This window comes from Oryzias latipes, chromosome 19 (genome assembly GCF_053564925.1).
Source record: "Oryzias latipes strain Hd-rR chromosome 19, Olatipes_Hd-rR_3.1".
NCBI lineage: Eukaryota > Metazoa > Chordata > Actinopteri > Beloniformes > Adrianichthyidae > Oryzias > Oryzias latipes.
The window spans coordinates 26,060,001-26,083,115 of NC_136255.1; the positions used below are offsets into that span (position 1 = coordinate 26,060,001).

Here is a 23,115-nt window from a genome sequence, read left to right on the forward strand (position 1 = left end):
TCATTTAATATCTGAATTTCCTGGAATCCCTGAACTCCTCCTCTTTTTTATAACCACACAAAACCACTGAAGTCGTAAAGCAGTTGAAAAACGTAGAAAGCTTTTTGTTTATTTGTCCGATAAAAGGAAGAAAACAAAGTTGTTTTCTGCTATTTAAGTTTCTAAGGATTATTAAAGCAGTGTGATCTTTTTAAACCACCAGAAAAAATGTAACGAATGTTAAAACGTCTCAGACTTGCATTACTGCAAACCCGGCCACCCCTCCATTAACTAAAAGTCCCTTTAAAATATATAAAGAGAAGGTTTTCAGCTCATTACGCCTTAAAATCAACTCCAGGCCTGTTTTATTTACCAACTGTAGTCATGAAATCCAGGCTCCTTTTTCTTTAGATTGAGATGTTCAGGCTGCTGAAATATGACAGAGTGAGTAAAACCACCAACCTGTTTATTTAACAAGCTGCAGACAAGAAGCCCGAAACCACTCATGTTCTGGTCCAGAGCACGAAAAACGGGCCGAATGAAAGGATAATCAGAACCTTTTTCCACATGTTTGATTGTAGAAACCATGGAGTTCATCACAACAACAGCAGAGTTGTTTCTTATGGAGGGAAATTTAAAACAAAGTCTTTTCCCGAGCAAAGCATATCAAGAAAGTTTCCTTTTGTGGATGTAAAATAAAGCTGAACCTAAAATCAGGAGTTAAAAACTATTTTGTACATAAGTTGATTCACTTTTGTGGGATGTAGACGAATAAAACAATAAACCAGTTTTTTAAAAAAATCCTTGAAAATCCCTGGAGAACCCACAGGTTTAAATATAGCTGCAATTTTTTCTTTTCATTTAAAACAATTTTTATTCTTATTAATTCCATTTTTTGGCCGTCAGTTAATTGTTGCCCCCCCCCCCCCCGGAAATTCGACGTATTAACTTTTCTTGTGTTTTAAAAAGCCTCATTTCCTTTCATGTGGCTTTTCCGGGAGTGTTATCTCCATAGCAACCATTTCAATTTTTGCTCGCCTGGAAGAGACGGACTGTACTTTGTAATTTTTAGAAGAATCCGAAAAAGAAAATTTGTGGGTTTCCATGGCAACGGTTTTATTTTTTTTAAACCACGCCCACATTTCTAATCCCTTCATATCGTATGATGTGTCATTTTATTCAGCTTGAACCAACAATCCATGCAGTTTCATTTTCAAAACATTTGGGTAAAAAAAAAAAACTGATGCGCGAGGACGCCACTTTTTTCAAGCGCGCCACACTAACGGAGTTCAAAATCCACGTCTTTCCCAAGTTGCTTCCCAGTGGTAATCCAGGATATAAGTTTGAATTTATATTTATAGAAAAAAATACTCAAGGTGATTTTTTTAAAAAGGAAATACAAGACGGCTGCCCCAACCTGAGGTCAAAGGTCAACAAAACCCTGGTTGTGGTTGTGAACATAAACTTTGTTTTCAATTGTGTCCTCCATCCTTCCATCCCCCCATCAATCTGTCCATTCCTCCATCCTTCCATCCCTCCATCAATCTGTCCATTCCTCCATCCATCCATCCCTCCATCAATCTGTCCATCCCTCTATCCTTCCATCCCTCCATCAATCTGTCCATTCCTCCATCCATCCATCCATCCATCAATCTGTCCATCCCTCTGAAATACAAGACGGCTGCCCCAACCTGAGGTCAAAGGTCAACAAAACCCTGGTTGTGGTTGTGAACATAAACTTTGTTTTCAATTGTGTTTCTGTTTGCATCTTTTTTTTTTTTGGTTGGGGGGGGGGGTTCAGGTAAAAACCCTTTTTAGATTCAGATGTTAGTAGAGAAAAGTTCATCTGTTTGAAGTTAAAACCTTTAACGTATTTCTGATGAAGGACGCTCCGCTGTCAAATGCAGCCACATCTCCAGTGAAGTATTTTCCATTCTAAAGAACACGTGATGACAAACGCAGCGCATACAACTAGAACAGATGAAACACGCTGACATGTTATGAAGATTAAAAGAAATGTTAAAATGTAAATGTCTTTAAAAAGTCTGGAAAAGTCGGGTTTTGTCCCGGAGGCCCCGCGTCTCCTTTCAGCACCTCCTGGTTTTCTCTTTGGTTCTCCTCCTCACTCACAGCTCCACACGTCAAGCTTTGTTATCGCTTCAAAGCGCAGAGAGAGGTCAGCGACGGAGCGTGTCACTCGCACAAGTTGTCACCTAAACGATGACAAATTAGCCGCCTCTCTGCCTCCCAATCAAGTCCAGACCTGCTTTCAAGTCTGCTTAGGCTGAGGGGACGGAGATGAATGGCTCTCAGGTGGAACTCAGAGGACTCCGAGTCAGCGAGTCACCGTGGCAGCCGGTAATGATCCCAATGATGTTCAGCCATGAAACAGACCAAACTTAGCTTTAGTTCAGTTTGAGGGCCGGACAGCTTCAGAAGGTCGTCACGGCTTTCTGTTGGGGGGGTTTGTCTGAACATCAGTTTGACTGACAGTTTAGGAGAAGCAGAAATATGCTTCTGCTTTGGTTAAGTCCCACTCAGATCATCTTCTGCTCTAATTTCAAATCGTTCCCAGTAGAGCTGCAGGATATGAGGAAAACTCGCGAAGTGCGATGTTGGTGATCAATATTGCGATGACGATATAACTTGTGGTACATGAAAAAATACCAAAACAACCAAAAACATCATTTCATTGCAACAGTTTAAAAATGACACTCCAAATGAGCCTCATCGACACAGGAGACCAACATCTACCATCAAAGGGTTCCATCCGATTGGTCAAATGCATAAATGGATTTAATTGATTTCGTTAAATACTTCAAGCTGCGATTAGATTGTTTTAGCACATTTAAGGTAACCAGTTATTGGGATTATATCCGTCTAGTGTGATATAGGTTTTACAAAGCTCAATATAGCGATAAAGAATAAATTGCGATTTATTGTGCGGGCCCAGTTCCCAACAAAATTTTGATGGTGACGTGTTTTAGAGAAAATCAATTGCATTTTCTAGGACTTGGATCCTGCAGAGCGGAATCAGAAATTAACCTCTGAGTTGCGGATCTATTTGTCTGCAAGTGGATGCATCAGAGAGGAGAGGAGTATTTTCACTTCTGCTCCTGGTTCACAACAAATGAATAACTCAGAAACGCGATTTTGGAGCTGAACTTTCTTCATAAATTCCCTCCATTATAAGAAAAATCAGACATCAGATGGGATTTTTTTTCTGCACCATCGAGACAAAAACTCAGACTTTCAGTTGTAAACACGACACAACCGTGAAAGATTATCCTTATTTATGAGGGCAGGTAGAGGCAGCAGGAATGACCAGATATGAATGCAGGGATCAAAGACGAGGTGCCAGAAATCTTCAGCATCAGTTGAAGAAGAGGAGGAAGGAGAGGATGAAGATAGATGTCTGTCGTTTTGCTTTGTCTCATCGTTTCCTGCAAACATGAGCCTCAAAGCTTAAACCCCTCCATGGAGGAAGAGCAGACGATGACAAAAGGCCTCTGTTGGCTCCGAATGGATGCTCGCTTTTACCTCGAGGACGCCTGCGGTGGAGCAAAGGAGCCGCCCGCTTCGTTCCGCATCACCGTGCGTGTGGTTAGGCCTTAAAGTCTTGGGTTTCAGCTCAGCTCCCCGCGCACCCTCACCCCTCCCAAAGCAAAGCGCTGTGCGGCCAACGGGGAAGGAGCGCCGCGACGGCCATGAATCCCAGCCAGTCGAAGCCCCCCCCCTTGTTTGTTCTGAGAGCTGTTAAAACCCAAAAACCTCCTCCGACCGCTTTGTGCCGTAAAAAGCAGGATTTGTGCAGCGACAGAACATTAAAGTTAACGGATCTCCAGGGTTTCACGGCATCAGAAATGATCGGAGAAGACGAAAAGCAGACGGTGATGACGTATAATAAAATGTGGACGTTCGACCTGCAAAAGAAAAGAAAAACACTGTAAACAGCTGTACTCATCCGTACAAAGGTTCTGTTTTTAAAATAAATCATTGTGAAAGTTCTGCTGATCTCTTCTGTGCCCATAGGTGGCACTGTGCTGGCTAAAACAAACTCCCGACGGAAGTCTCCCAGCAATGTGTGGGCGTGATTGGGCGACTGAACGAGCACAACTGACTGATCTGATCAGATTTTTTTCTTTTTAACCACTGGCACCTGGGGGGCTCCGTAGGGCACACAGGTACAGCTGGCATGCTGCAGGTTGTAGTGAAGCATGAAGCAGGTGAGATGCAGGCGTGCCGTTCGGGTTGAAGCTGTGCACGTGATGCGTGCGCGCTCCTCGCTGCAGCCTGACTGTTAGAAATGAGGAAATTAGACAGTCAGAGTGTAGTTTGTCTTGTCATCCTGCGTACGGAGACCGTGCACACCCCGTGCGTACAGCTTTCATGCGGTCAATAAGGAGCGGATGCTCACACCTTACGTTAACTTCCATTATCCTATGCTTCACAATACACTTGCTATGCATTTTCATAATGTCTATTAAGGTTCCCATACGAGCCGTAAGGCACACCTGTTCTCCTCTCTACAACCCTCTGCCGACCCGGACGACCCGGACGACCCGAAACCTTCAGCGTGTGACGAAGGCTTTAATGTCCCAACAGCTGAGTTTGCAGGTCTGATGTCTGCAACTGTGAAAGTCTTGTTCAGTTTTGGTAGAAATCAATATTTCAGGACAGCGAGTCTCCACGAATTACCCTTAAAAATCCCCAAACTCTTAAACTTTTATCCAGAAACTATTCCACCCTCTGGCTGGAATAGTTGGAAGAGGGGGAGTTCTGCTTTTCATTCTTTTCCTCCTTTGTTAGTTTTTCAATTAAATCATCCAGTGTTTCAGTTTGTGAAGGAACGTAAACAAATGATTTAAGTCCATTTGAAGCCAAGTTTGCCCTGAGTTTCTGTGCGGCGCGGGGAAACGGCGATATCGGATGCGTTCGTTGGAGGTGTTTGGCAGACGGCAGCAGGCTGACCTCACTCCCCGAAAGACCCGAAACACAAAACAAACATTAAACGGAGAGGAAATGTGAAATACAAGAACTAGAGACCAGAACCGAGAGGAACCAGACAGGCAGAGGAGTCGCGGCGGTCTGAGAGGGACGCTCAGAGAGGGCTGGACGGCGGGAAGTTCAGGAGAAGGTCGTGACCTGAGAGGGTCTCTAAAGGCATCCAAAACATACATGAACAGTCTGCAGGTTAAAGACTTGAACCAAATGCAGCAAAAAGGATTCAAAGAGTCAGAAATTCTGGGATAAAAAAATCATTTCTTATTGAATATGAAAGAATCTTGTAGTAAATGCACTTAAAGGCAGCTAATTATTGAGTAATTAGCAAAAAAGGTGAGCATTTACTAAAATATTGACAAAAAAAACTTCATTTTTTGCAACATGGCTGATATTCTTTAATACATGAAACCCCAGCAGTGTGGTGCTGGCAGCTAACGCGTGAACGACTCACACAAACCAACATTGAAGCTGCTTTCCGTGGTGATTCGTATCCACAGATTCAAAGGAGTACTGGCTCCTTCAGATGAAGCATTTAAGGAGGATTCCAGGTTTTTACAAGCCCAGATAACACAGCAGAAGAAAAACAGAAGGGAAAAAAAATGTACACGAAACAGGTGACAGTATCACTCAACACAGCGGCCCCCGGGCTGCGGGACAGTTGGTACCAGGAAGCTTTATTTTGAAAAGCTATCGGATTCTCTCTGCCACATCCGACTCATTTTCGACGCCCGTCAAGTCGTGCTGAAAATCCATCCGCTACTTTCTTAAAGTGGCTGCCCTCCCCCAAGTTAGCAAACGTGTTAACAAAAGTCTCTTTCGGCAGCAAAGAGGAAACAGAAGAGTCTTTACCTTCAAAATAAAAGCTGCATTTAACGGGCAAAAGATTTTACTCCAAATGTGGCTTCATTTCTCCCTACAGACCATAATACTGTGGAAGGAAACACGCAATAAGCCACACAATTGCCTTTCTGAATATTCCTTTATTCCAATAGTTGTGAATCAGGAGGATAAAGTGTAAGCAAACGGTAAATGATGCACACTTACTTATAAAACGCTTTACAGTCGCAGGTCTATTCACCCACTGAACCAGGAACCAAACCGGCAATCTTCCAATCAGAGCTTGACCGCTCCACCTCTTCACCCCCTCAAGAAAGGGATGATGGGAGGCAGCCTTACTCCCCACCAATGGTCCCGCCCACAACTCATGGGTGAATTTCTAATGAACTCCTGACGCTCTGCAGAAACTAGGTCTTAGGTCTCCTTTCAGGAAACATACGTCTCCACTCGTCTCCACTCCGCCTCTCCATCCAGACCTTTTTAGACATTTCCTATTAAAGTGTCTTAGCCTTAGTTTTATTTCCCTGAGGCGCTTCAGAGAGGGATTTCCTCTGAAGAGCTTCCATAAATTTGAGGAAAGAGTTTGTTTCAACAGCAGCCGCCGCCGGGGAGAACAAGCGGGTGAAGCCCAACTCCATTCAAACATGTAGAGCAAATAAAAGCTTCTGTTGACGTATTTAGGACGTTTTCCTTCTGGAACTGGAGGCGAGGAACGACCCGGTGATTTACGGACAGACGCAGAAAAGAAACGGAAGGAAAGAACGAGTGAGGGGGCAGAGAAAGATGGCGGCTGCTCGGTGCCAGACGTCGCTCCATTAATATGAAGGATAACGGCCTCAATGACTGAGGGATGATGGGAAAGTGGCCCCTGCCTGTAGGGTGCCGCTCTCAGTGATGTATGATAGTGAGGACAGGATGGAGCGCCACCCCCAGCTTCTTTCTCCGCCCCTCACACACATAAACAACAGGAGGTTCCTTTGATACTACAAAATAAAAGCACGGGAATCTGACCTGGAGGCTTTTATTTCCATCCTCTGCTGAATGATTCAGTAAAAGTTCCACTCTGATCATCCTTTAAACTATTTCCAAAAGTGTTCACAGAGGTCTTTAAATTTTTATTTTGAGGAAAACAAAGTCGTACATGGATTTATTTGTCTGCAAGTGGATGCATCAGAATGGAGCAGTTTCAATCTGCACTTCCTGATTCACAACTATTTGAATAAAGAAAAACTCAGAAATGCAATTTTGAGCTCAAATGTCTTGGTCTATGTCCTCCATCATCAGAAAAATGCCACAAGAAGATGTTGGAAACACCAAAATCACCATCAGAATGCAACATTAGATGTTGAAAAAAGGTTTTGAACATTTTTTCTTGTCAGAGGTTAATTTTTTACTTTTACTGATTTGCATACGCAGCCAAGTGGATTCTCAGCAGATCAGGATGTATTTCAGACAGCACAAACCCCGTCCCCACCCACCAGCTACTCCTCTGATTGGTCTAAAACTTTTTTAACTCTTTAACTCTCGAGTTCTTTTACTTTATTGAGCTTTTTAAGATTTAGCATCAAATCAACAAACCCCTTTGAGGAACAAATGTTGGATATGATGGTTGATGGGGGGCCAGAAACAGACCAAAAGAAAAAAAATCTGATTCAAAATGTTGACTCATACACACAATTAAAGGAACAAAGAAGTGAAGTTAAACATGAAACATTTGAAATATAAAACAAAACCCTAAAAGAGCCTTTTTCTAGTTACAAAGAATTCACTTTTTGTGGTAAAGTCACACAAAAAGTAGTTTATTTTATTTTGTTTTCTTCCTCTTTCCTTTGTGTCCATTTCCTGCATCTGTAATAACATCCAATGATGACTACGACTCCTTCAGGGAAACCCAAATGTAATTTCTTTAGAATTTTATTTATTTTTAAGAAAATGAAACTGAGTTTCCGTAAATGTCCAGCTTTTCCTTAGTGATAAATGAACAGTGAGGACAGACGGACGGACAACTCAAAACTGTGGTTGGAATGAGGTCATCAGGTAAATAAAAGAGGCAGAGAAAGTGAAATCGGCTCCTATGAAACAAAGAAGGCAGTAAAATCACGTCTGCTTTGATTTTGAAAACGGATTTTTTTTTCTTTCAGAAAGCATGGAGCTGGAATCAAAGCTGGGATTCTCTTTTCAGTCTCTCTGTGTTGCGTTCCACAGACTTTTCTATTTCCAACCGAAAAGCTTCCTTTCGTCCTCACAGTGAGGAACGAGCAGCACAGGGGGGGAGTCATGAGCTGGGCTTTGTTGGACAGAGAGAAGGAACAGCTCACAGAGGTGTTTTTGTAATTGCCCCGCTGGAGTAAAAGTGTGTCGGGGCAGAAATCCATCACGCTGATTGCTGGCCGTGTCGGCGTTCAGCCGCTCGGGGGGTGGTGCCGTTTGGGGGTTTGTTGGGGATCTTGCGGTTTTGGTTCTTGCTCGCACTAGTTGGATCTCAGGAGAGGAGCAGCAGAAAGCAGCTCATTACTGGGGTTAGTCATGTTGTCTGCAGAGTCGTGATGGATGAGCTAGAGCGTGGTTCTGACGGGCCGCGGCGCTGGATCCAGCTGCGCTTCCAGGTCCAGAAAGAAGCAACCATCTGGAGGTTTTCTGCTGCAGCTGTGGGATTGAGTCTGGTCCACCTTCACCTTTGGAAAAAGGTCGCCGTCGATGAACGTAGCCCCGTCCTGATCTGTCCAACAGATTTATTTCAGGTCACATCATCACAGACGCCGTGATAACGCTCGCATACCAACCAGACAACGAAACACAACCGTTCTTGTGTCTCTGAGCTGGTGTCTGTCAGGAGTCCGTGGCGTCTGGCGCTCAGGTGTTGGCAGCCGACCCGCGTTAAGGACCAAAGATTGTCCAGGCGCACGCTCCAACGCTGGAAGGCTTTCTTCAGTCTTACGGGAAAACACAACGAGTCGTCACAATCTGCAGGCGGGTGTTTTCTGTTCATGTCGATCCAATAAAACGCAGCAGATGAAGTGAAGGAGGAGAACCTCTACAGTCCAACTCCAAACCAGTGGAGTTTTTGGAAATGTCCTGAGATGTTTGCCGAGGTCTTCAGTGACAGGATTTAAGGCTTTCCGTCATGAAAATGTCTGTAAGGATGGTCCCGGGTGTCCCAGACAAATCCTCTAAAACCACAACTTCTCCAGTTTGATCCAACTGGGATGAAAGTTTCGTCGCTAAATTGGGATAAAACTTTTCACAAATCCGTTTTAGACTCAGAAGGTCACAGATTTGTGAAATCATTCATGCAAGCAGATGAGGCACAACTGTTATACTGTAGATGGATGTTTGTGTGTGTTTGTGTGTGTTTTGTGTCAGAAACTGCTGTTTTAGGACCTCAGATGCAGAGGACCAGACTTGATGGCAGAAACCTAAACCTTTATAAATAAAAAAACTAAAGCCTTAGTCACATGACTCAAACGGACGCCACGGATTTTTGCGTTAAGGGTCGTTGAGAAGAGCGGCTGCATCTTGCAGTTCCCATACGAGCCTCAAGGGACGTCGTGAAGATGGAGGGATGTGTTGTCGCGTGTGGGGCAAGCGTGTTGTGAAGTATTCACAATGCCGGCGTTTCATCCTCAGCACGATCTCACCTGTGGCTCTGCGTTCGTTGCGGTCCAAATACAAAACCTTACTACAATGTCACTGAAACACAAACCAAAGTGCACAATCCTACCAAATGTGAAGCTTCCCGATTACTGGAGAAGCAGAAATCCATGCAAACATGTGTTGGAGCTCAGTGAGGTAAGAAAGCAGGCTTCTAGTGACAGAAAAGTATCATTTATGTGAACTTTTGCTTTCATAAACAAGCAAAACCCATTTTCTGACTGTAAATAATTTGCTTTGACATAACTAAAAAAAAATGTACTTTGCATGGTAAATGGCTTACGCAGCCTAAACTTTTGGACAAACCTATCTTGGTTAAAGCTGTTTGCATTTCTTCTGCTATTTAAATTTGTTACAGAAACCTAAAACTACCAACATTTGCAAAAAATATTAGATATTTAATCTCCAGAATGGAGTTTTAAATCAACGCACCAGGGTTCACTTGCAAGTAAAATCAGACATTTATTTTCCCGTAGATCTGCTCTTCTGAGATGAACTTTCCTTCCTGCTTGAATGTTTTTATCCACATTTAAAGAGACGTTTGTTTTCTGGCTTTTGTGAATCTTTGTGTTCCTTAACCATTTCAGCTCGAGCTGAGATTTTCTTCCTGCCTGTTCTGCGGAGACACTGCGATTCCTGAAGCAGGTTTTTCAAAGGAACCGCTGTGGGTCCTTTCAGCTCAAACACCTGAACACTCTCCTCTTTGTGTGGCGGCTGTGTGCGGGACTCACGATGTTCAGCAGCAAACCCACAACAATGAGGCGACTTTATGCTCATCTCTCTGTTGGTTTGAGGGCTCTCCGCGATCTTTTGTTCCGTTTCTGCGGCTCTAAGCGTGTTTCAATATGAAGACTCCTTCAAAATGTGCTGCCTTCACGACACACAAGGGGTTCTGTTCCTCGTGGAGCTCTGAGGCAAAACGCCAAGCTGGAGCTCGTTTTTTTTAGGCTATGGTTTGATTATAAAGTGTCAAAACAGAAACGAAAAATGTTCAGGGGATGAGTTATGATGGCCGAGGCAGCAGGAGTCATTATGAAAGGATCAAAAAGCTACTTAAAGACACATTCCCTTAGCTTAGTGTTTGGAAAACCACAGTTAGAAGCTGGTGAATATAGAAAAAAACTTCTTTATCTAGCAAAAAAAAACCAAACAAAGATATGTTCCTTGTTGTATTTGAGGGATTCTTGTTGAAGCAGAACTGCTTGGGGTCTGAAACGACACATTTTCAAAAAACAAAGCTTCTTTTTTTTGGTGGTTTTTGAACAGAGATGTTCAATTTCACTCAATTTTAAATAGAATAGCATCTCATAATCCTAAAGTGCTGTTTGCCTAAACTAATAATTGAAAGGTTATTGATTATTTCCTGTAAGACAGAGACAAAACAGAAGTATTTTTTTCACTCCAGTTTACTCTAATAATTTAAATTTTGATCGTTTTTTTGCAGCTCTGCTTGATGCCCATCTTTTTTGTACAACCTTAGCTTCTTTTTTTGCATAATATTCCACAATAATTCTACAATAAACCCAGAGGTGTCCCAAGAAAACCTCAATTCAGAGTGAGATTTTAAAAAAAATGTACACAAAAACTTGAGATCAAACAGTTTTCATGTTTTGTAACAAAGATCTGAAGTCTATAGAGAAATAAAAAAAGGATTAAATCCAAAGGCAAAGCAAAGAAAAGGTGAAAACGATGGGAAAAATGTTAAAACTACACAAAATGTTTCAAGGATTCATTCCAAAGGGGATCACGTTGATGGATTATAAGTGTTAGATTTGTTTTTAATTAAAATATCTTTTTGAAACCTTTACGTTCAACTTTGAATGAAAACTCTTCTACTAGTGCGAGTCATTCTCCTTCCTTGTCGATGACAGTGGAAGTTCAGAACTACTGCAAGTGTAAAACAAGATAAATCAGCATTTAAAACGTCCGAAAAACAGAAAGAGTTTTTGTCTGAAGACGAACCTTGAAGGTTCTTCCAAAATTTGGTGGGATTTGGGGAAATTTTCCAGTTGAGATTCAGGAAAAGAAACGTTTTTGTTTGAGGCAGGAACCAGAGAGGGGCTTCGGTGGTCTCCAGGGTCCCGGACTGTCCGCCTCTGTTAAAAGTTTGGTAACAACATCCTCCTGAAGCTGATTGGTAATCAGGCTTCCAGACCGCAGGACTTTGATCACGTTAAGTGGCGACTATAATGATTAATGCTCTTTGCTGCTTCTGGTTGGAGCAAAAGTAGATAACCGCTTCCACGACGTCACGTCCATTTAGTCCTGAAGCACAGAAGGAACAGCACTCCATCAAAACCAAGACTCACAAGAGCAATATTTGTTTTTCTTATCCCATTAAATCAATTAGGCATCCCCGGGGGTCAGCGATAACGGCCTCTGATTACTGCCTGGGAGGAGGCCGATGTTATCCGGCTCTTTTGCTGAAATGGCGTGACCTCTTAACCAGCTACTGTTCCAGCAGAGTCCTTTATCTCTGGTGTAGGACATGCTGGTGTCAAAGAGCGCCTTGTGATCCCCCGTGGACCAGTAGGAGGTATTTTAATAGGCGTCTGCAGAAGAGTGGCAGCCGCCTAACAGCAAATCCATTGTGTTTAAAGCAGAAGCTCAGAAAACCTGGTGGGGATCGAGCTGGAGGCTGGACTCTCATCCAGAGCAGATGTCAGCGTGCCGCTTCATTTCTGCTCCAGAGCAGCAGGTTGAGCCGGAGAACCCTCACAGCCCGACGCTCAAATGAAAAAGCAGTTTTTGTGGATCCAGATCGGTCCTTCCACCGTGGAAGACGCGTTTCTTGAAGACCCACCCCAACGGAAACGGTGTTTGTAACATTTTTCCAATGATGGAGGACATAGATGAAGAAAATTCAGCTTCAAAATCGTAGTTCTTCATTGAAATTCTTTTGAAAAAGATGGTAGAAAACCCGCTGAGCTCCCGGCTCTGCTCCATTCCGATCCGTTTCCACAAACACATCCGTGAGCGTCGATGTTTTCCTCGTCTGAGCTGGAATCTAAAAACAGTATCGTCATAATTAAAAGAGCACCGGGAAGGCTTTGAAATGAGATCAAAAGCAGATCAGAGTGGAACTTTCCTTAAAACCTGAATACGTTTTGTGCTTTTTGTGTTGATGCTTTCCTCTGGTCTTCTTGTGAGAACTGCCTGGATAAATAAAGTTTTAAACTTTTCTTTAAAATGTGATCAAACATTTGAAAATGTTCTAAAAAGCTCTATTTTCCCTTCTCCTATGTATTATCTGAACCATCAACGTTCTGCAAATGTTTCCTCTTAAGAGACTTTTATAAAGTTGGGACGTGTTGCTTGTCCTGGATGGTAGAAGGTTGGTTATTACTGTAGCTGGGGCTGTTGGAGCCTGAAAGCTTGCTTAGCAAGTGAAACAGGCTAACTTGTGATTTTAAAATGATTTACCAAAACATCGAGGTAAAACTCATTAAAAACAGCTTTTCACCTTTTTTTTTCAAAGCAGCATTTTTTCATCTGCTCCTGATTCACAACGATTTGAATTAAAAAGCAACTCAATTTTAAGGTAAATTTCTTTCAAATATCATCAGAAAAATGCTGCAAGAACATGTTAAAAAAACATCACTGGGGTTTGTCTTTCACCGATTTAAATTTGAATTAAATTAATAAATTTAAATTGATTTAAATTTTAATATTTAAATTTTTGTGCCGTCTGCTTTGTCAGAAGTCGTGGGGAAAATGTTTTAAACCAATACAAGAAAAAAAACCTAACAGCCTCATATGAATCAAGCTAATAGTGTGTTTTTGTCCCTCAGAGCTGCTGCAGTCTGCATCAGGGTGTTCAGGAGCTGCTTTAATGATGCTAAATGGAGCCGTTTGGGTTAAATGCATCACGACTTTGAAACTCAGTGGTTTCAAGAAAACCACTGATGACAGATCAAAACCTTTCTTTCTTTCTTTGGGATTCTTTTCTGTGATTTCAGAGTTAGAGAATCATTTATAGTTATGAAAATCTTCCAATATTCTCTTGGATAAAAGATTTGAATGTCTCTATACTCATCATTTAGGTGTATTTTCTGCTCCTGATGATAGAATGGACGCAGTTTGAACCAAAACTAGAAGGAAAAAAATCAAAATCAACTGAAAACTCTTTTTTCTTTATTTTTCTGGACGCGTTGGAATGATCTCAGGAGTGATTGTCCACTAAAAGGCTCATTACAGCCAATTATCTCCCATTTTAAAGGACTGTCTGAAGCTTAGTGTTTCTGTAGACCAGTACTTTATCTCTGAGGACCCTCAGTGCGCGTGGGGAGGTCGCGGAGTGAGCTGCCTGGCGCTCGTTGGCTGCGCGTTTCGACGCGTCACGCAGCCTCAAAACGCGGCTCTCCTCCCTTCCCGCAAACAGCTGAGGAGCGTAAACCGTGGAGGTCGTCTCACCTGGATGCAGGTCTGAGGTCTGAGGTTCGGGTGGGCGTCATCAGAGCTCTGCTTCATCAGCAGTTTGTCCTTTTTTTGGTGGACTTCTGCCTGCGGTCATTAGGCATGGTGAGCCGGCTCCTTCCCATCCTCCAGGTTCTGCTGGTGCTGGAGCGGAGCGGGGCTCACCTCCACGGAGGTGACGCGCCTCCGGACGCGGAGCGGCGCGTCTTTACGCACGAGAGCCCGGACCCGGTGCACGCCAGCATGTTCCGACTGTACGAGAGGTACAGCAAGGAGCCGCAGAGCCGCAGGAGCGGGAACACCGTGAGGAGCTTCAGAGCCGTCCCGGGTGAGTCCAGAGCCCAACCGACCCAATGAGCCGGTTCTGACTGCAGGACGGAGGAGGAGAGGCTCAGTCTGAGCGGGAAAAAGATGTTCACAATAAAACTACCTTGTCGATCATTTTTAAAATCAATTATTTGACAGATTTGTGTCGAAAACAGGGGCGGAGCTAGAACAGAAGACTGGAGGGCCACTATTTAGTGAAAGGATCAAAAATATGAATTTCTAGCAGATTTATTATTCTATTGTTTTATTTCGTTTCAAAAATATCCCTTTTGATATTTTTGCAACGCTTAAAGAAGTTTGTATTGTTGATTTCTTAATCTTTTTCAATGCTTATTGACTCAAAAATAGGGGGGCGAGAGTTGGGGAAAAGCTCTTTGGGGGCAGCAGCCCCCTCGCTCCCCCATAACTCTGCCCCTGCGGTCCAAATCCCAAAACATTTGTTGCTCAGTTCCAAAGCAGCTCAGACTGTGGAGAAATCCCCTGAAGCTGTCATGTTTCTGTAAAAGGGGTTTCCATACAGGTGCCCCGTCCCCTTTGAGCCAGGCATTTTCACCTCCCTGCTCCATTTGGGTTGCAATTTCGCCCTCCCCTCAGCCCCCCGGTAGCCGTATGAGTGGAGGTGTTAGACAAGAGCCTATTATCACAGCCAGACGCCGACTGCTCCGCAGAAAACCTCAGAGGAGCTCTTTCTCCGTAAGCACTTCCACATGTCCGAGACAGACCTGCTCCTCGTCTCTCAGGCTGCAGGGACTCATCCGGATGAGGTTTGTGGTCATGCGCCAGCAGAGCGGAATCATTTCACGCCGCTGCTGCTCAGACGTGACGTGAATCACACTGGATGCTGTCGGTCAGAACGGGACGCTGAGGTGTGTTTGGATGTTTCAGATCTTTTTTCCTTCTGCTGCAGGAGTCTTGAACGGCAAAGACGTCTTCCAGTTCAACCTGTCCACCGTCCCAAACTCCGAGGTCATCCTCCTCGCCTCTTTACATTTCCTTCACCAGCGTCCCCGTCAGAGGCCTTGGCGTTTCCGGCGTCCCCGCCACTCCCTCGGTAGCCCCCATCCCGCGCCCGTGAGACTCCTCTTTTACGGATCCTCCCAGGGCTCAGCGTTTGGAAAACCCTTGGGGAATGCGACGGTTGCATCTTTCACCAAAGGCTCCTGGCAGACGGCGGACGTCACTGCGGCGGCGAGACACGCTCAGGACATCAAAGAGCCACTGATGGCCGTGGAGGTCGACGTGGGGTCCGTGGCGGTGCAGGGGCAGCAGAGGAGCGCCCAGGAGCGGCCTCCATTGACCGAGCCGCCGTACATCTTGGTGTACGCCGACGACACGGCCATAGACGAACCGAACAGCGTGGCCACGACGCTGCAGAGGTACGGCCCCTCCCCAGCGGGGGAGGGAATGGCAAACTCAGCGTCAAGGATCCGGAGGGAGCTGCATCTCCAAGCTCACGCCAACCACATCCCAGAGGTGCATTTCAGCAACCTGAAGAGCCAGGAGCTCTGGCAGAACACCTATTTCCCAGATAAAACCAAAACCGGCCGGAAGCAGCTGAGCGGCGAGGGCGAGGCCAAGCCCCAGGTGCTGAGCTTTGACGAAAGGACCATGAAGAAGGCGAGAAGGAGGCAGTGGAGCGAGCCCAGAGTTTGCTCCAGGCGCTACCTGAGGGTCGACTTCGCTGACATTGGATGGAGCGAGTGGGTGTTGGCGCCGAAGTCCTTCGACGCCTACTACTGCGCCGGGACCTGCGGCTTCCCCATACCCAAGGTGAGTTCTGAACTTTGATTCCCATCAAGGTTCCTCCGTTTGTGTCGTAGATGCTCACAAGAGCGTTTCTGCCCCCCCCTCAGGTCGCTCGGCCCTCCAACCACGCCACCATCCAGAGCATCGTCAGGGCCGTGGGAATCGTCCCCGGCATCCCAGAACCGTGCTGCGTTCCGGATAAGACCAGCCCCCTCAGCGTTCTGTTCCTGGACCCCGACAGGAACATGGTGCTGAAGGTCTACCCCGGCATGGCGGTAGAGACGTGCGCCTGCGGGTAGGAGAGCAGGAAACGGCGAGGAAGATGACTGGGAAGGCACATGTGAGAGGGGAGAAAACTCCTGAGGTCTCGGACTCTTCTGCAGTTTCTCCATAAATGGTTTAAACGGTCTTCATTACGTGGTTTGTTGTACATGACATTCCACTTCCTTCCAGAGGAGGAAGTAAACCAGGAAGTTACTCCTATCTGGATAGTTCCTGAATGCAAATTGAGTTTCTTTAGAACGTTTTCCAGGAATATTTAAAGCTATTTTCCCTTTTGTGATTAGAAACTGGTTTCTCCAGACCAGGATTCAGGCTCAAGCAGACCCGGTTTAGGGTTTGGTTCTGAAAAAAGAGCCACTTTCTGCTTAAAATACATATAGACTTTTGAGCTTCTCAGACTCTGAGCCGTTTGGGTCTGCGTGGGAATTCATATCCTAAAAATTAACATCTGTAATGCGTTGAAATGTTTTTTTTTTTTGTAAATAATGTTTTTCATGTTGAAAGGCTTTGTGAGGGGAGGCAAAAACCTGTGCGCTGCTGCCACCTGCTGGACATTTAATGTGAAAGCAGTTTTTATATTATTTGTACAGTTGATAATGTACAGATTTAGGATTACATTTTTTACAATAACTCAATACAGATGATGTCATGTCTTCATACAAACTAGCATGATGCTAAAATGCAAATAAAAGTAACGTGATGTGTCTTTTTAACAACTTTACTGCAAGTAATTCATTTGGATTTTTCTTGTTTGTTTGTTTTTTATCTCTAATCTGCTAAAGGACTTTTGAAAATTATGGGTTTGGGTCATCTGGATGAATTAATGAAGCCTTTATGCATCTTAAACTGTAAAAAACTATATTTATTATTGTTAAAGCTGCAAAGGCAAAAGTGAATAGAAACCGTCTTAAAAATGAATCTCCTTAATAGTCAGGAAGAGAAAAAACATCATGAAGGTTTTGCTTTTCAGCATTAGCAATAAGTGGTTAGCATGAATGTTTTGTAAATAAGTTTAATTAGTTGTTTTATCTTAGTTTTCCAGAAGAAGACTAGCAAAGATGCAGGAAACTTCAACCAGTTAAAGGCCGTCTGCACACTCAGCATTCTCATGAAAGACAAAGTGAGAATCTCTTTTAGCTACAATGATTCTCTGTCTTTTCTCCACATTTCCATCTAAGGCCGCGTCAAACAGCCGCGACGCACAAATATCGCAGTGTCCACCCATGAAACGTGCTCATGTGGAAAAAGTGAGAGAAGTTGTGGTCTTCACGTGATTGATGACAGATGGACGTCAGCACCATGGTCAGCTCCCGCCGCGGAGCTCGCAGCGTCTTCTCGTCGGATTCCTCTGGTCTGTGCGGCCATGGCCATGTCACACCGCTGCTATGTACATTTGCTATGTACAACATTTTGTCTTTCATGATCCGTGCATGATCGATGTGATTCACACGCGTTTCTCGCGTTCGTCGATGCGCGCAGACGTCCGTGGAGGGTTTTTACGTTCTTTGCGTGAATTCAGTTTTTTGCTGATTGAAACTAAAAATGATGCAGTTGATGCGTATTTAACATTGTTTACGCGCAATTGTTACGCAAATCTCACGTATTTGTGCGGGATTTTCGCGAGACTTTCCACGCATGAACCACCGATGTCTACATTTATGGTGCACATGTCACGTTCAACTTACATAAGTGACTCACGAATCACAAATGAGTTGCATATAAACAGAGCAATGATCACGCACGGTCAGTGTATTGTGTGATGGTTGACCTTTCACCCCTCCAGCAGTCTCCTGCTCCGGGGGTTTTTTGGACGGAGCGTGATCAACCTGCAGATGTTACCTTCTTTTAAACCTTTACCTGAAGGCCCTGGAGGTTTGAGGGACAAGCAGACAGTTGCTGCTGCTAATCCGGGCAGATTATTCGTCTAGTACTAATAATACTAGAGGAAAGGGCGACTTTGATCAATATTTTCTCAAATAAGAAAAAGCTTCACAGAGAAGCATCAGGAAGTGAGGATAAACCATCAGTTCATCATTGATATTTGAAATGAAGAAGAAGCAAAAATTGTGCAGAAAATTATATTTCCCTGTCATTTACTGATCTCCAGTTAAGGTGCTGGGAAGGAGAGACTATTTTGTTATTTTGTGGTTCTATTCGATTTTTAAAAAACGATGACATCACGGCGGGAGGAACCATCAAAAAATCTCTAAAGGGGCTAAAAATATACATATTTCAAAATCCACTGATGACAGCAAAACATGTGTTGGTGATGTACAAAGGAAGTTTTAAAATATTATGGGATGGCCACAGGACCTATAGCTTGGTGGCTATTTTGAGACAAAATTTTGTGATTTTAACATTTTCCCACAATATGTGAACAAAAAGCTTCTGCTTTTACAGAATTTCCCACACATTACATCCACAGCCACAGCTGAAGTCTCATTGACCTTTGACATCGGGTGGAGGTTGCCATCTTAAATAGAAAAAATGAAAGATAAAAATCAGCTTTAGTACCTTAAAGTCCACAGAGCTAAATCAGGGTGGAGAACAGGCATGAGATCATCAGAGGGGTATTCAGAATCCAGCCGAGAGTCGGGGCAGGCGCCAGGCAAACAGAGTCAGAAACAGGGTCAGGACACCGAAGGTCAGGTCCAAATATAATGCTGAGAGTCAGGTGTGCGGCATCCAGGAAGTGTGTGCTGGGGTTGCTGGGAACTGTAGTGTGGATAGAACTCTGGGGGCGCTCCCGCCGGTGACCAGAGGGGGAGACAGAGCTCTGACTTCTGACAGACTTCTCCTTAGGATTTAAATCTAGGCCTCCTAACTCCTCCAGCATCATTGGAAGAAAACGTTGGCTTTTAAGTTTGTAGATCTGGAATGGCGTTAGCTTGGCGAGCTCATTAACTGTAGCACGCACGTTTTTTGACAGGAAAATTCAGAAAATTTAACACATAAATGGTTGGTTCGAGCTGAACGAATTATAGAGATCGTAGGATATGAACGTTTTAGGAATGTGGGCGTGGTTAACAAAAAACCTCAGCATGCAAAGAAAACCCGGAAGATTCTTCAAGAAACGACTTTGGTTCGTCACCCGCAGGACACCAAAAAATAATTTTGAAAACAGTTTTGCAGGAGCAGAGGGGTTGAGTGATCGGGGCAGCAAGGGTTAGGGAGTTGCCCCTTTGGGTTTTTCAAGTCTACTAACTTTTTGTTTCTTCTTCCTTTACACATTTACTTTCTTTATTTGCCCATTTCTCCCGTCTGGTCCTATTTCTGCTCAGTTTTTTGGCCTCCTCTGTTCTCATTCATGCACTCGTCCTTCCTGCCTTGCATTTTACCTTCTCCCCATCGTGATTTCACCTCACTTCTGTGGTCCATCCATCCCAGATCTTCTGCAGTGCTCTGTCCTCCGGCGCCTCCTCTTCCTCATTGGTGCTGAAGCTGGGAAAAGAAGCGTCTGCTCCTCACTAACCTCACATCCTGCAGGTCGTCCCTCATTAATGTGGCTGAATGTTTATAGTGTCTTCATTAGCAGCCGTCCCAACGATAACAGGGCTTCAGAAAAGCCGTCCGCTCTGCTGATAAGGACGGCCGAGCTTCTATTTTGGTTGACGCGAGTCGCCCTGTTTACTCTGGGAGCATGGGAGAGGACACCAGGATCATTCTGGCACCCTCTTCGTTTTCAAACTTAACACAAAAAGTCTGTTTTAACCTGAGAAGTCGCGCCGGTTCTCAGTCTGCTCCCCAAGATGACGACCTCCAGAAGCTTTCTGTTCCAGCTGCGCTTGAGTCTGGCGCTCGCCATCGGCTCCTGCCTCTGTAAGCCTCTCGGTAACAGCATCCCCGGCGACGCACCGCGGGACGCGACGCTGCAGGACGTCCTGGACGAAGAAGACACAGAGTCCAGAATGGAGAACCTTCTGGAAACCTTGAAGGAGGGTTTCCTGAGGCAGCTGAACCTGTCAGAGGTTCCTCAGGAGAACTTCAAGGTCTCGCCCCCCCAGTTCATGGTGGAGCTGTACAACAAGTATGCCTCAGACAGACTGGCTGCTCCCCAATCTGATGTCATACGGAGCTTTACGGTTCAAGGTAGGAGAAAAGTCTCAGGGAGGGAGGGAAGTACATCGTCTGCAGCTGTGATCTGAAATGAGTTCCCTTAAAGTCATTTAATGAAAATATGTTGGATGTTCTTCTGAAGGGATGGATTGCTTTGGTTTTCCTCAAACGTCTCATCTGATCTTCTGTCACGTCTGCAACAGAAATCCCTGTGAGTGAGGCCAACAGCTCCAGGTCCAAGCACCGGCTGCAGTTCAGCGTCAGCATCCCCGGACACGAAAAGATCACCACTGCCGAGCTGCAGCTCCTCTTCCTCCCAGACGGAAGGTCAAAGGTCGCCTCACAGAGCTCCAAAGCCACCGTCAAGGTCTACCAGGCCGCCGCCGCCGCCACCGACAGCAGCAGCTCGCGGGCTCAGCTGCTGCTGGGCAAAGAGACTGTGGACCGGAGGAGCACGTGGGTGACGTTTGACGTGACCACAGCCGTTCAGAGGTGGGTTCGATCGGGACGGGGGGCCACTTTCTTCGATGTGGTGGTGGAGAGGAGGGGCTGCGGCGCCCTTCCCAGCGCAGCCAGCTGCCTCAATATGAGCCTGTCGGTCGGAGACAACACCTCGGCTGCTTTGATAGTCTTCACAGACGACCTGGGGAACAGGAGGAGGAAGAAGAGCGAGGAACTACGAGAAATGATTCTCCACGAGGAAGAAACTCTGCTGCACTCGGGCGCCACCTGGTACAGAGGGAGCCAGGTCCCAAACGCTCAGGCCCCACGGCGGCTCAAACGGAAGGCCGAGCGGCAATACTGCAGCAGGAGCTCGCTCAAGGTCAACTTCAAGGACATCGGCTGGGACAGCTGGATCGTGGCGCCGCCGGAGTACGACGCCTTCGAATGCCGAGGCCTCTGCTACTACCCGCTGACGGACGAGTCCACGCCGTCCAAGCACGCCCTCATCCAAACGCTGATGAACATCCGGGATCCCCGGAGGGCCAGCATGGCGTGCTGCGTGCCCATCAAGCTGGACCCCATCACCGTCATGTACCAGGAGAACGGCCGGCTCACCATCAGATACCTGTACGAGGAGATGAAGGTGGCAGAATGTGGATGCAGGTAGCCAGGAGGAGCAGCGAGAAGAGGAAGCATAAATCCACCAAAATCTATGATGGGGGGGGGGTCCAATAAAACTGTTAGGGTCGATTCTTCCTGATGAAACTCAACGCAAATAATAAATAAAGACATAAAAACGTCAGAATTGGAACAAACTGACTTGAAATCTAAAAAAATAATTTGAAATAAAAAAACTTAAACAGGAATTTGTTTATTTTAGCATTTTACGGATTAAAACAAACTTATTTTCTGGTCTACAAGGCGCCTAATAATCCGGAGCGCCTTAGATACGGCTTCATTCTGGTTGCGTTTACTGATGTTGAAGCGATCTTGAGATGCTGTCTCTGTCAAAATGATTGATCGGATGTTATTGTGATGACGCCACCGAACGTGTAGCGCTGTCAGACTGTTTTTAACGTGTTGCAAAGAAGGTTGGGAGTTTCGGGTATTGTGAACACGCTAACATGGCGTAGCACGTTCTGCAAACTTTTCGTCTCTTTTATAAGGAAAAGGCCACAAAAGAGGAACTTTCTGAAGTCAGAATCCCTTTGAGGAAAGAGCATCAGAGTTTAGGTCACACACGGTGGTGGAAGTATGATGGTCAGGGGTTATTTAACAGTGGTGGAAATCGGGTTTGTTTACTTTATCAGAAAATATCCTGCTTCAAATTTCCAGGGAGGATCTTGTGAGCTTGAGTTACAGAATAAATAAAAAAGGAGACAGAGAGATGCTTCTGCCTGACTGTAAACAGACCAGAAATGGTAGAAAACCCAACCCTACGGCTAAATAAAACAACGTTTGGCAGGATTCTTTTTCATTAAACAGATATTTTGGTACATCTGGTCTTTCCCTGTCATTTTCCACAGATTTGGGGGATTTTAGATGCACATCAGTTTAAAAATTAGAATATTCCTTGTCACTTTTCCCATAATTGAACTGCTGTGTGAAACGTGATGAATTCTCCTTTTACAAATGTAAAGTTAAAGTGTTTAACTTAAAAAAAGTAAAAATGTATTTTTACAAGTGAAGTAAATTAGTGATTTGTTAAAAAAAACATTTTAATTTTTCTTTTTGTTTTTGCTTTAATCTCACATGAAAATATTCTTTCTTTTTCTTTCTGTTGATGTTATTTATTCTGTATTTGATCAATAATCTTCACTTGAAGTGGTCGAGTATAAATAGTTCTAACTAGAAGTTAGGAACCCGATAATATTAACTTTGTGAGAATTCAAAAAGTAAAGAATAACGGGTGGAATTATATCAATTCACTTCCCTTTTCCAACAATTAAACTTTTTTACACCAACTTCCCATTTAATGGATTCATTGTGTCATTTATTACATCTATAGGTACATAAATGTTTATTTATGATTCTGTAATCATAATGGCGTCGTTCACACCTGATGTTTGGATGTAAACGGAGACGTTTCTTCTTTTGCTTTGATACTTTTATACATCCTATAGACGTGCAGCTTATTGGTTTGTCTTTTTTAGTATTTTTTGCTTTGATTGGTTGAAATAAATGAATTCCAGGTCAAATGTTGATGCCTGTTTCATGCAGGTCAGGAGCAGAGAAACTGAGATTCAGGCTCCTAAAGCTTAGATGTTTAGAACGAATCGGTTTGGTCCAGAAATGACAAAACAGATGTTTAGTTTTTCTTTTCACAGAAAATGTCTGAAGTCAATGACACTGGCTTATCGGAGCTGAACCCTC

At 44.5% G+C, this 23,115-nt stretch overlaps 2 protein-coding genes across 2 annotated transcripts; both read left to right on the forward strand.

Annotated features, from left to right (window-relative positions):
* The first annotated feature begins 13,750 nt into the window (after window positions 1-13,750).
* On the forward strand, window positions 13,751-16,958 carry gdf10b (growth differentiation factor 10b). The gene is made up of 3 exons (XM_011473476.4): window positions 13,751-14,215; window positions 15,122-15,984; window positions 16,068-16,958. Exons 1-3 carry the CDS (start codon window positions 13,990-13,992, stop codon window positions 16,257-16,259), a joined length of 1,281 nt encoding a protein of 426 aa, XP_011471778.1. The 5' UTR covers window positions 13,751-13,989; the 3' UTR covers window positions 16,260-16,958.
* Window positions 16,959-19,876: 2,918 nt separating this feature from the next.
* gdf2 (growth differentiation factor 2) lies at window positions 19,877-21,544 on the forward strand. The gene is made up of 2 exons (XM_004086812.4): window positions 19,877-20,331; window positions 20,502-21,544. The coding sequence occupies exons 1-2, from the start codon at window positions 19,992-19,994 to the stop codon at window positions 21,407-21,409; spliced, it is 1,248 nt and encodes a 415-aa protein (XP_004086860.1). The 5' UTR covers window positions 19,877-19,991; the 3' UTR covers window positions 21,410-21,544.
* The last annotated feature ends 1,571 nt before the right edge of the window (window positions 21,545-23,115 follow it).

Coding starts and splice junctions, on each gene's coding strand:
- gdf2 (XM_004086812.4), top strand. CDS start 19,992: ATGACGACCTCCAGAAGCTTTCTGTTCCAGCTGCGCTTGAGTCTGGCG. Junction 20,332..20,501: donor ACGGAGCTTTACGGTTCAAG/GTAGGAGAAAAG, acceptor CGTCTGCAACAG/AAATCCCTGTGAGTGAGGCC.
- gdf10b (XM_011473476.4), top strand. CDS start 13,990: ATGGTGAGCCGGCTCCTTCCCATCCTCCAGGTTCTGCTGGTGCTGGAG. Junction 14,216..15,121: donor GAGCTTCAGAGCCGTCCCGG/GTGAGTCCAGAG, acceptor CTTCTGCTGCAG/GAGTCTTGAACGGCAAAGAC. Junction 15,985..16,067: donor GCGGCTTCCCCATACCCAAG/GTGAGTTCTGAA, acceptor CCCCCCCCTCAG/GTCGCTCGGCCCTCCAACCA.